Source organism: Canis lupus, chromosome 13 (assembly GCF_003254725.2).
Source record: "Canis lupus dingo isolate Sandy chromosome 13, ASM325472v2, whole genome shotgun sequence".
In the NCBI taxonomy this organism is placed as follows: Eukaryota; Metazoa; Chordata; class Mammalia; order Carnivora; family Canidae; genus Canis; species Canis lupus.
In genome coordinates this window covers 56500995-56513512 of record NC_064255.1, presented here as the reverse complement: position 1 = coordinate 56513512, position 12518 = coordinate 56500995, and the positions used below count along the sequence as shown (strand labels likewise).

Here is a 12518-nt window from a genome sequence, read left to right as displayed (position 1 = left end):
CCTTAGGATACATTTCCAGAAATAGTTATCATCATCATCATCATCATATTATTATTATTGGCCAAAAACTATGAGCTCAGTACAGTTAAGAGCATCTCGTGGTTGCATTGATCCTATTCTGTTTTCTTATGTATTTGGGATTACATTTTGTTTTCCCAGTTCTATCACTCCTGGGGTGAATTAACAAGCACCCTTATGTAAGAGCATAAAATCATGATAAATAACTTCTGGACTTCCTGGGAAATTAGCTTAAATGAGCTTGAATTTCTCTAGCAAAATCTAGGAGCAACTGGCTTTACACAAATTATTCCTCATATCTAATTTTGGTAGCATTTTATCTATTATTTTAACAAATGAAAAACAATAATAAGAAGTAAATACATCTAAATCACCACATGGAAGTTTCAGCTAATGTTTTATATGTATCACAGAACATTTACTTATTAAGCCATTACAAGTTTTCACTGATTTTGGATAAAAAAAAATCTGAATAGTCTAGTTTTGTGTTCTATATTTTGAATTATTTTCTTCCATGTTAACATTAGTATATATTTCCCCTAAAAATATAAACCCCAGATCCATTGATGGTGTGCTAACATTATGATTTGTTATAAAAGAATTGAAGTGTTGTTCTTAATATTACCATTTTCTATATTTTAGGGTATCTAATTTATTGGCAGAACATGGCCCACTGGGATCTGGGGCCTACAGATCAGTAGGTGAATGGCTAGAAGCAATCAAAATGGGCCGGTATACAGAGATTTTCATGGAAAATGGATACAGTTCAATGGACGCTGTGGCTCAGGTCACCTTGGAGTGAGTAATTTTTCTGATAATTTTTACCTAATTGCTGGGGCGAGAAAAATTGTTCGGAATCCAATCTGGATGAGGTCAAGGGAAATCAGTTAACCTTTGTCCATGTGTGACAGCTTTCCAAGAAGCCTCTTCTTTTTTAGCCTGTATTGTTAACAACTGCATGGTTAATGCTACTTGTGGCCAGTATCTTTGCCTCTTTGCTTCAAACAAATAGCATTATAATATTGGAATAATTGGAATAACAGCTCCTTGGCAAAATACTGGCATTTTGTGTTGTGGAAAAGATGTTTTCTTGACAAAGTTTTTATACTGGTACCTATGTTATATGAATGTAACTACAAAACAAACTGTAAGCACAATTGGTGTGGCTAGTCCTACATAACCCCAAAACATATTCTCAAATGTTGGCTGTGACGAATAACCGGGTAGCAACAGCTTCAACAAAGCTTCCCAGGCAGGAATCTCATTTAATCTCTCAGTGGTGCACCTTATATCCTTGCAATCCAAGGGTATATTAGATTCTGCCTCTGATTTCTTGTTTGGTACAATCTCAGTGGAACCAATTGTGCCCTCTTCTGTTTGCACGTTTAAGATAACATTTATCGAATCTTATTAAATAAAAAAATTACTAGAGTTAAATATTAACTTCTTTAAGGTTGTAAGTTGTTTGTATTTTATTATATACTCTGTATGTGTAATTATTTTAGCCCAATATTTGTTATTTGTAAAAATTAACTGTTGTTATGGTGATTCCATCTAGATTACATTAACGTGAATAATGTTTTAACCTGTGAATATAATGACAATTTACTTTAACTTACCTGCAAATTCAAAGGTTAAAATATTGTAAGGATTAGAATATAATAGAACATTCTAACACATTGAATCACAGTCCTTATTCCATTACTTCACACAATTTGAACGCTGAGCAGTTGTCTCTCGCCGTTTCTAGTCTGGCATTCTTTGCTTCATTGAATTCACTGCCCATCCACACAAAAGGTAACAGGGTACCGTCATTTGTCACCAAATAATGTCACATTCTCAGCATTTCTCTTCCTCATATCTATAACTGTTGGACCTAAAATCACTACTCAGCATGCTCTCTTAATTTGCTGAATCTCATCCTCATCCTCACCACCAAATTGTATCTATTTGATGACACGTATGCTTTGCCCATTATTTCTTTGGATGCTCAAAGAACTCATTTGTCCTATATTTAAAATAGTAAACAGAAAATTTTGCTGATGATTTAAAACTATTTTTACATGATTGCTATTTAATTTTTCAGTAAAAATGGTCATTTTAATTTATTAAAGTCATTTGTCATTTTATATTAAAATGATACTGTAGGTATTTCTTCTACCCAATGTCAGATTACTTGTAAATATATAATAAAATTATTTGCATTAAATGATGTCTCTTTTTTTATTAAAATAGCACATATACATAAATGTATATATAAATATTTACATCCACTATCTTTTTGCTTCTCCTTTCACAGAATAGTTTTAATAACAAATAATGTTTTTTGAGTTAACTACCTCTCTTTTACTTTATCTTTTTGGGGCCCCAAAATGTTGAATATTTTAACATTATATTTCAGTGTTTCACTTTTTTATTGTTTTTAATTATTTTCTCTTGATTTACTTGTCAACTCCTCTGTTCCCAAACATTCTTCATTCTTTATCTTTTCTTTCAAGACTTATTAACCTTCTCCTATCTTCTAATTATGGTTCTCTGCCCCATTTCATTTCTCTAATTGTCTTTGTTTGATCAATTTCTCTCTACTTGGTTCAGCTTTTTCTGTCTATTATTTTGATATCTTCTTACCTCTTGCCATATTACCTCCTTTAAGATATTTATCTTTTGATTTATTTACCTTAACTGGAAGAGTAAAGTAAAATTAGGAGACTCACTAACATCTTCCTGTCCAGAGACGCTGGTCTCCATCTGTCAGTTGCTTCAGATTCCTGGGCAGATAATTACCCATTCCTTAATAGGAACTGAGCCAACAAACCTCAAATCCAGTAAAGTTGATTTCCAGCACCTTTAAATATATGTCCTCTTATTTATTGTGTTTTTAAACATATTTTTTCCTATTTGACAATAACATATTTATGAAAATATCATTTAAATAACTCATGGAACAGTGAGTAATCAGTCAGGAATAAGAGCAAAAGTTTATCTGTGCATCTTGCTTGCCTTTCACCAAAAAAATTATTAAAGATACATGGCAAAAGAGCCGGGATATCAGCAAAGACAAAGACAAGTTCTTAAATATTTAGATAATGATTTTTTATATATGGTCTTTATCCAGTGTAAATACTAATTTTACGAAGGCTGCATAATGCTATAATAAAACAATAAAATATTATCATCAGCGTTATTGCCAAGGCATAATAGAAACTAAGAACTGGAAGTATACCTGTGATAAATGGTTAGATGGGGGAAAAAGTTAAGATCAATTAGTATAAGGAAAAAGGTCAAACTGCCATATACTTAAGTTAGAATATTATGTTAGAATTTATGCCATCAAATTTATTTTCATCGTGGGTTTAGAAAAAGGAATAGAAAATATTACCATTTTTTCAGAATAGCAAAGTTTGATAAAAATTTAATTTTGTTTGTTATTTATTTTATCTTTGTTTTTTGCCTTTTTTTCTCCTTTTATTTTTCCTTTTTTTTCCCCCAGCACATGTATATATGGCTTAATGTGGAAAAGAAATGAAAACCTTAACAGTCCTAAAATTAAAATGTGTTCAGCAATGTGGTTTTCAACTTTAGATGTCCTGTCTGTCATTCTCTGTGCCTAAATCTTTCTATTCTGTGCACAATACACAGAACCATTGTTGTGGCAGTAATGGTGTAATCTGTACTATGGTGTGTAAATGCAGTGAATTGTGGTTGACAGGGGGAATTGTAAGCTCACGGTGAGTTGCAAAATGAATCTAAAGATCTGTATTAAGGACAGTATAACAGCTGCTTTTAAAACTTATTATCAGACCAGTACTATCAACTTTTGATTATTCAGAAGATGATCAAAATCCCATGAATTTAAGTATTTGTCAATTGTGTGTAAGTTGAAGAGATTTACGTTAGTATCATTTATTAAAAAGGGGTCTTACACTACAGAAATGGAAGTTTTACAAATCTAGTGCCAAAATTAATCACAATAATTCAAGTAGATTTCTTAACTTATCAATAAAGATATTATGCATAATTTACTATATACATGAAATACACACAGGAGTACTTACTCCTCTACATTCTACATAATTAAGCTAAAGTTTCTAGTCTGGTTCATCATTTCTAGTTCATAATTAAGCTGAAGTCTCTAGTCTAGTTCACAGTCTCACTATGTGTCACTCACGAAAATCATGACCAGTCATGGTTAATCTTTGCCAAATGTAAATATATTTATCTTGTACAGTAGATATATAAATATTATCAGGATTCTCTAAAGGATCCAAAAAAATTTCAGAACTACACCTGCAAGGTCAAAATAAGGCAAAAAGAATAGTCACTGAAATTTAATGAATATTTATTCATTTCTCTTCTCCCTTCTCCTATCCAGCAGTGTTGGTGGGGTAAATACCAGTGATATGGCTAAAAGGTGTGTAAAGCAGAAGGGAGAAGAAATGAGGGAATTACTCATCCACAAATGGGTGAATGAAATCCTGAATAATCAAGAGTTGCTCCAACATCAAGTAGACACCTCTTGTTGTTCTCTATTTTTCATTCTGCCACTTCAGTATCATATAATCAGTGTTTTCCATGATTTAATATTAATTATAGAGTAACATTTGAAAATATGCTGAAATGTAATTACATAAATGGGAATCCATTATATTTGCAGCTTTTCTAAAACTAATCATGCTTTGTTGACAAAAGCCAAGTTATTTTTATGTAGCAATACTCTTCTTATCATGTTTAAATTCATAAGCCTCTGCTGAAATATAGTTCATCATCATTAGAATTGGCTTTGGGTATTACCTAAGATTACACATGGTCATGATACATTTAGTATAATATTTATAAAGGGGATACATTTAAGATTTTACTTAGCTACAAAATTTCCTATATAGAAAAATCAAATGAATAAAATAGCATATCTTGTATCATTTCCAAGAATTTTTATAAGTAGAGCAGTAACTTTATCATTAAATGTAAGATACTTTAATTTTTATCAAATTTATCTCACTTTAGTATGGCTAACTTGACCATTTAATGTATACTTTAAAGGGTAAAATGGCAATTTTTAGACATCATTGAAGTATGAGACAATCCTTAAGATACTTTAATGCACTTATCAATATTGGGATAGTTATTTAAGCTTCACTAGAAATGTTTTTCTAACACTATTTTAATCATAAATTCTCATATAATTAGAAAAATATTAAACAGGATTTTTTTAAGAAACTTCTTTGCTACTGAGAACAATTTTAACTTGCATAAATGATCTTCCTTCTCTCCAACCTTTTCACTGAAAATCACATTGCATAAAGGTATATGTAGGTTGCATGCATTATAATCATGCTATTTTCTAAATCTCTGCACATTAATTTGACAGCTTTTGAAATGACAAGTCAGATTTTAAAAACATCAGCATTCCATTAAAGATACACATAATTTATGGTAATATATAAAATGCAATGCTGTATTTTTATAACTCCATTCCTTCCATGGAAAGAGGGATTGGGAGGAGATAAGTGGAGGGAGCATTTCCATGGTCTGACCTTCCATGTGTATTTTAGGGGATAATCAGATCATAAATTGACCTTGAAAAAAATCTTATATTTAACTCACTGGAAAAATTTAAACAAACTGAACTTAAAATCTAGATGTATGAAATGGTTTGAAGAAAAAAAGGTTTTATTTGCCTATAAACACAAGCTCTATAACTGCATTTATTAATCAAATATAATCCCTCCAAATCTCTGTTCTTTAACATGATATAGATGTCGTAAAAAATTTAAATTTCCAAAAGCACTGAACCAAGAGTCTTTCTTGTGGTCAAGATATTTTGAGAGAATGAAGTTATATTTACCTATACTATAACAATAAATTAAACCAGTGGAAAAGAAAATAAATCAAACCAGTGGTTTGATATCAATGAGACAATCAAGTGTTGAAATGTGGAGCACATACCTACACACCGCACACACATCCACACACACACCCATATACATGCATATATCAAAGTAAGATTTTGGTATTGTATATTTAAAATCCATGCAGTTTTAGTGGGAAACCTATAATTTCTTTCTCAGGTCTTTCAGAATAACTTGTAATTATTATTTTCAAAAGCTCATTCCTAATAATTGGATTAGTTATATGAATTGTGCAATATTCACATTCTAAGAAAGAACATGTTTCCACCCTAAGTATCAATTGCTTCTTTTTTTTTTTAGCTATTTGCCATTTGCTAAAAGCAGCCTAAAAAATCAAGAAAACATAAAAGGAAAAAGAAACCTAAGATATTATTTAAACAGGCAGTTATTTCCAATACTAATATATATAGGAGCCTAAGTACCCATTTTTAAAATTTCTATTCTCTGAGATTTAAGAGATTTACTTGTTTCCAAAGCTATCCAATTTTACGTATATGTTATATAAAGAATTTGAAGATACTTCGAATGCAAAAATATCATTTAAGTATAATGTATTCAATAAAGTAATTAAAGAAATCTAACAGGGCAAACAGTTTTGTCGCTTCAAAATCTTGATTTGTTATTTTTTTCCTATAATTAATGTTATCACTTACCAAACATACCTGAATAATTATATTTGCCAAATACATACTCTAGGGGAATAGAATTTCCGAATATCCTATAAAATAACAATTAAGAACCATGGGCATTGACCTTGAGCTCTATAATATGCTGTTACTTTAGAAACCTAAACATTTGTAATTTTATTTTGAATAATAAGCTTGTTTAAAAGAAACAGTAGAAATGTATTTTGATTGAAAAGACTTTCTGATAGTGTGTAATCTTCAGAATGCTCTAAATGCCGGTAGAGCCTAGGTATTATCTGGTAAAGAAAGAAAGCTCTGGCGCTTTGGTTTCCAAGTGAAAAATAAAATATTTAGAAGTGTTATAAGAGCAATGTAGTGATCACTATCCTTTAAAGGTATCTGTTGTATTAAAAGGATTGTACCAAGTGAGTCATTTGAAGAGTTTGGTCTTCAGCTGCTTAACTGTAACATTTTAAAAGTATATTTTATGCTTCTTTTAGAAAAAAAAAATGGTTGTGCCTATTGTAGGTCCAGATTTTCAAAATTGTTCAATGAAATTGTACCTTTAATTTAAAAATGTTATTAGTAAGCACGTGCAAATTTGTTTTTCCACCACTCTGTGCCACCAAAATAATGAAGCCCCAAAAGGGGGCAAATATACATCATAGCACTCCTTATCATCATAAATTAAATGTTTGACTGTAAAAAGGTACAATTTGGGAGCCTACCTTTGAAAATTGGACCCCGTGTCTCTAAATTGGGACTGTACTCTAATTAGTGTCTGCAAAATGTTTGTGTCTTTGCCAGCGTGAAATATTGAGGTGTGCTACCAATTGAATCACTACATACATCCAATGTGTGCTTTCTTCATGCAGGGATTTGAGACGGCTTGGAGTGACTCTTGTTGGTCACCAGAAGAAGATCATGAACAGCCTTCAAGAAATGAAGGTTCAGCTGGTAAACGGGATGGTGCCACTGTAACTTCATTTTAATGTCACTTCGTCAAGTGAATGATTCTGCACTTTGTAAACAAGCCCCGAGATTTATTTTAACAAAAATAAATAAATAATAAATAAATAAATAAAAGGGGGTGGGGAGGGAAAACTCCGTGATTTCTAAACCATAGGAGAGCATTTGTTTCAGCCACAGAATTTGTAATCAGTGTTTTGCTAAAATCTCCTTATCTTCTGCAGTGTCTTCATTTTTCATGAAGCAAATATCACCTACGTGGAATAAAAACATGAGGTTAAACATTATTTTATGTTGCAACAAGCAAATCCTTTCCACTCCTTCTACACAATTTTGTAAATGAAAAATGTAACTATATAGAGCATCTTTACAGACTGAATTAAGGCAGCCCCTTTCAAAACTTCCAAGAATCTACTTGAAAGGAAAAGTTTATAGCCATCTGTGGGCTAACAAAAGCTGAATTTACTGAAGTTTACTTCAAATCTGAATTGTCTACAGAAGTGTATTGAAGAGCAATATGATTAGATAATTTCTTAATAGATACCTTCTTTTGTAATTTTAAAATGCTGTTACACAGCGTTAAGTTATAGACTCTAGTGTATAAATATGTTGCTTGATCAAGGACAAGTACAATACAGGGTGTATATTTATTTTTCTGTGTTATAAAATGTACTTTTAGTTGCTCTTCTAGAAACTACTAGGTAATACGTGTGTATATACTGTATAATTTGCTGTATACCCAGGAATCAATTTAAGTTGCAGTTTTGTGTGTGGTGCTTGCACATGTGTGCGTTACCATTCTGCTTGCATTTTTAATAATGTTTTAATTTTAACAACATATGAGAACAAGTGTTCCAGAGTGTCATATGAATAGGAGAAGTAGGGAAGCACTAAAACGAAAATTTAACACAAGCTTGTGTCTTTCTTCCTCTCATATGTCCAAAAGCTACTAAATCTCTTTATTCACTAACAGGAAATGTCTATAAGATTAAATCCCCTTTGGCTTTTTGAAAACACTTTGTGATATCTGTGACAATGCAGTTCTTCTAGCCATTAATCTTGCACCCCTGTAAGAAATTTCACCTTTCTGAGTCCCAGAAAATATCTTGTCAAGCAAAGTTGACACCAAGGGCACATTTTCAGCAGGACGTAGAAGGATTTAACTGTGCAGGCTCTGTTAATGTTGTTAAATCCAGGCACATAGCACTAAGCATTACCCCTAAGTGTTAATCCTTTGTAACCATTTCCCTGTGGTTCAGCTCTAGAAATTTTGATACTAAGGCAGCAATGGAATGATTAAATACATCATATATATGTATTTCCCTCAGAATTGTCTTTGTTTCAAAAGTTAACAAGTTTTATTTGTCAATGACTGCTTATCCATTTGGTAATTTCATCTTGTATTCAGTTTCATCAAATTGAATTGATAAATCAGTCCAAAGTATTATTTAGTTGATATGTTCTATGTACATGTACCACTCTTGGTGAAAACTAACATTCGTGTTATGTTATACGGTTTGTTAGAATTTGAACAAAACTGAGCTCCTCGGTGAAATAACGATTTTTTTTTTTTACAGTATCGCATTTTGGAATGACATATGATTACTCAAGGAGCACAGTCTTTGAACAAAATATAGCCTATTTATGATTATCAGGGCAATAGTATATTGGAATAGTCTGGTTTAATGAAATCTGTAGAAAATATACCTGCATGATATTAATGGTATTCTCTCTTCCAAGCACTTGTTTTAGTTGGATGTTAGAATATACAAGAATAAATCTTTAAGGAATAACTTCTTTCTACCTTGCCCACCTTTTACTTAAGCAGTAAGGTAACTCTTTGCTAAAGAACTGGCAAAACAAAACAAAACAAAAAAGCAAAAAAAAAAAAAAAAATTCTAAGCAGTTCTCAGATGGTATATTTAGTCCAGCCCCATTATGGCTATAATTACTTATTAGGTCTATACTGTACCATGGGTCCTAACAAAATACACATCAAGTATACTTTAATAGATTAGTGAAATTTGCAAAGAAAGTAGAGGAAGGTCGATTTGGCACTGTCTTGATAAAATCACAAGTAGTAGGCATCACCATTATGAAATACACCTTTGTGCATTTCAAGAAAAGAACTGACATGATTCATTTTGTACAAAATAATTGGAGACTGTTGCACTTTATTGAATTTTGTAAAAACAGAAAAACAAACAAAAAATTAATTTAAGTGATAGAGTAACAATTGAGAAACTTCCAAGTAGGAATAGACATATTGACTTAAAATACAAACTATCATAAATGTTAGGACTAGACATAATAACTCACATATAGCAAAGATATTTTCTGAATTGTCTTCTACATTTATATGTTCAAAATTGATTTAGAGGTCAACACAGATATATCTAAGTGATTAGAATTTAAAGTTACAAAAAAAAAAGAATTTAAAGTTACAATGTAGATTTCTTCTTTTTCACAAAAGAACATTATAAATTAATATGGATCAGATTCCTTTGCAATCTTGGTATTCCTTTTGGAACGTAAATGGAGATGAAAGTTAGACACATAGATTTCATCTATATCTCACTTTGGTTGAGAATTTCTAAGGAATGTCAATCTGATTTTAAAAGAAATAGACTTTCAAATAAGAAATGCCCTCTTCCACATTAAAAAAAAGGAAAGAATTCCTTTCTAAAATATTTATTCACCACTGGATATGTCACCAATTGGGAAGTGCCAATCTCATCTATAAATGTGAGAAGTGGAACAAGAAGAAGAGGCAGCTCTTGTGAAATGCAGCGAGGCAGTAACCTAGGGCGAGGTTTGACAAATCTTGATTGTGTGATTTCCTATCCTTTTGGTTCATTCTGCCACCCACCAGACAACTAAAAATAAAACACAGGCTCAATAATTTTAGCACATAAGATAGCTTTGTCAAATAATACATAATGTTATTGTAACTATCAAGTAGCAATACCCTTAAAGCATGAGTCATTCTCAGTGTTGAACCTGGAAAAATAAGTACAAGCAGGGAGTCTTTTTCAACCTACTGGTAACCTGTTGAATTCACTCAATTACTATTTTTATCAATCATAGTTTGTTTCCTAATCTTCCCATTTGCTCATATGTTCTTCTTGGCCATTGAAATATCTGAATTGTATGTAAAAATGTAAAGATTTTGATTTTTCCATGTAAAAAAAATATGCATGGTCTTTTATTTCTTCTCTTTTAAGCACCAAGTCAGTGTTCTAAAGTTGTATAATTACTGTAAAAATTATATTCCAATACTCTATATAAACTTAAATGTGGCCAGCATTATTATTTCAGAGTTGCCATACAATACAGAACATCCTTCACTTAGTTTGTAAAGAGTTTTAACCAGTGTGCAATGGTGAAGAGATAGTTTCACCTCATAAGTTTAAAATGAAAAATTAATATCTGTTGAACACTTATGTGTTTGCATGTCTGCTATTTAATCTCTATGTGAAAGTCAAAAAAAAATTTTTTTCAAACACCGTTCTTTCTCCCATTTAAAGTGGGCTTGCAGAAGCACAAGTAGAAATATTTACCTGTAGAAAAGATTTTTGTTTGTAATGGTGCGTGGGATAGCAAATTTGCTTCAGATGTTAGAAATTTACTAGATGTATGATGTTGCATAGTAAGATAAGGTCTTTTTCCCATTTTTGTCTTTCAAAAAATAGGAAAAAAAAGCTAAGTATGATAGTAAACTGTCTTTTCTTATGTCCCACCAGATGTTTAACCTCAAAATAAATAAAAAGTAGGTACAATATGATGATGATGATGATGAATAAACAATCAAAATGCTAGTTCCATTTGAAATTAATAACTAGAATAAGTCATCATTTTTTCAACTCTGTAGCACAGCTGGTTACATTGAATATTTTTCTCTATTATGCTGTTAATTATATAGTAATGTATCAAAGAAGAAATAGATAAGAACTTTCTTTTCATGTTGGTTTATAAAAAACATCTTTTTACACATAAATGATTGAATGTTCTTGTTCAGAATGACCACAAAATTATTGCTTGGGAGAAGACACAATTCTTTAAAAAGAGAGAGAGAGAAAGAGAGAGGGGAAGTCTATTTATAATAATGAGAATCAAATGTCATTTGCTTCTTCTAAATGTAAATGAAAAAAATTGAAGGTGGCAAAATATGTCATGTGTATTCAGTCTGGGCCATATTAACAGTAGAGATTTTAGTGGTCAACATATTTGTGAATCCTTAGATTGCTATAGTTTTACAGTTAATATTTTTACAGTGTGTAAATTTCATTTATAATAGTCTGAGAATAAAACTTAGTCATTTGTTAATATGTTTATTAAATTCTCTTAGTTTCAGACAGGTCAGAAGCAGCTGTATAGAGTATCTTATTCTAGGCTAGGCATCAGGATATCTCAAATCCCTGCCTAAGCATTAATTCAAGAAAAGATTAGCATTTCTGTATTTTTCCCCATTTGAAGCTCTATGTGCATTTGGTTTGTGTACATGTTTTTGTAGTGTAAGATATGAAATTTTATATTTTTTCAGAAAATAAAAAACCCTTTGAATACAGTTAAATCCGATTGTCATGCTTGACCCTCCCCCAAAAGATTCTAAACTTACAGCGTTTGTATAATGATTTTCGGTTAGTTCTAATATAAATGTTTGAATTTCCTATGCTAAATATTTAAAATGCAATCAGCATTCATTTTCTTCGAAGACACGTTCATGAATCTCTGCATTTGAGTATTTGCAACTAGAGTTTGACATAAGACTGTAGGACATGAGCATAATTGTTGGAAACCTAATTAGAAGTTGATTTGTGACAGTGTAATACAACATTACTTGCAAAAACAGAAAACTGTGTGTACCATCTGCAAAAAGAGACTTTCTGCATCTAGCATGAGGTGGTCATCTTCTCACTTCCCAGCATCTATTTATGGCATAGGGTGGGGAGTTGCATTCTTCCAAGAAAGGGTGTCAATAAGTACAAATGCTCCC

The 12518-nt window shown here is 31.3% G+C and overlaps 1 protein-coding gene across 9 annotated transcripts in view; it reads left to right on the top strand.

Moving 5' to 3' along the window:
- The window catches only part of EPHA5 (EPH receptor A5), a 347353-nt gene extending 335258 nt beyond the window's left edge, over positions 1-12095 (top strand). For 8 of the 9 annotated variants that reach the window (XM_025435555.3, XM_049093001.1, XM_049092998.1 and 5 more), the window contains 2 exons: positions 661-816; positions 7429-12095. In XM_025435555.3, coding sequence (XP_025291340.1) covers positions 661-816; positions 7429-7534 — 262 coding nt within the window. In that variant the 3' untranslated portion in view covers positions 7535-12095. Of the gene's footprint in view, positions 1-660; positions 2228-7428 lie in introns of those variants that run through there. The other variant, XM_049093000.1, reaches the window with a different exon arrangement.
- Positions 12096-12518: the final 423 nt, after the last annotated feature.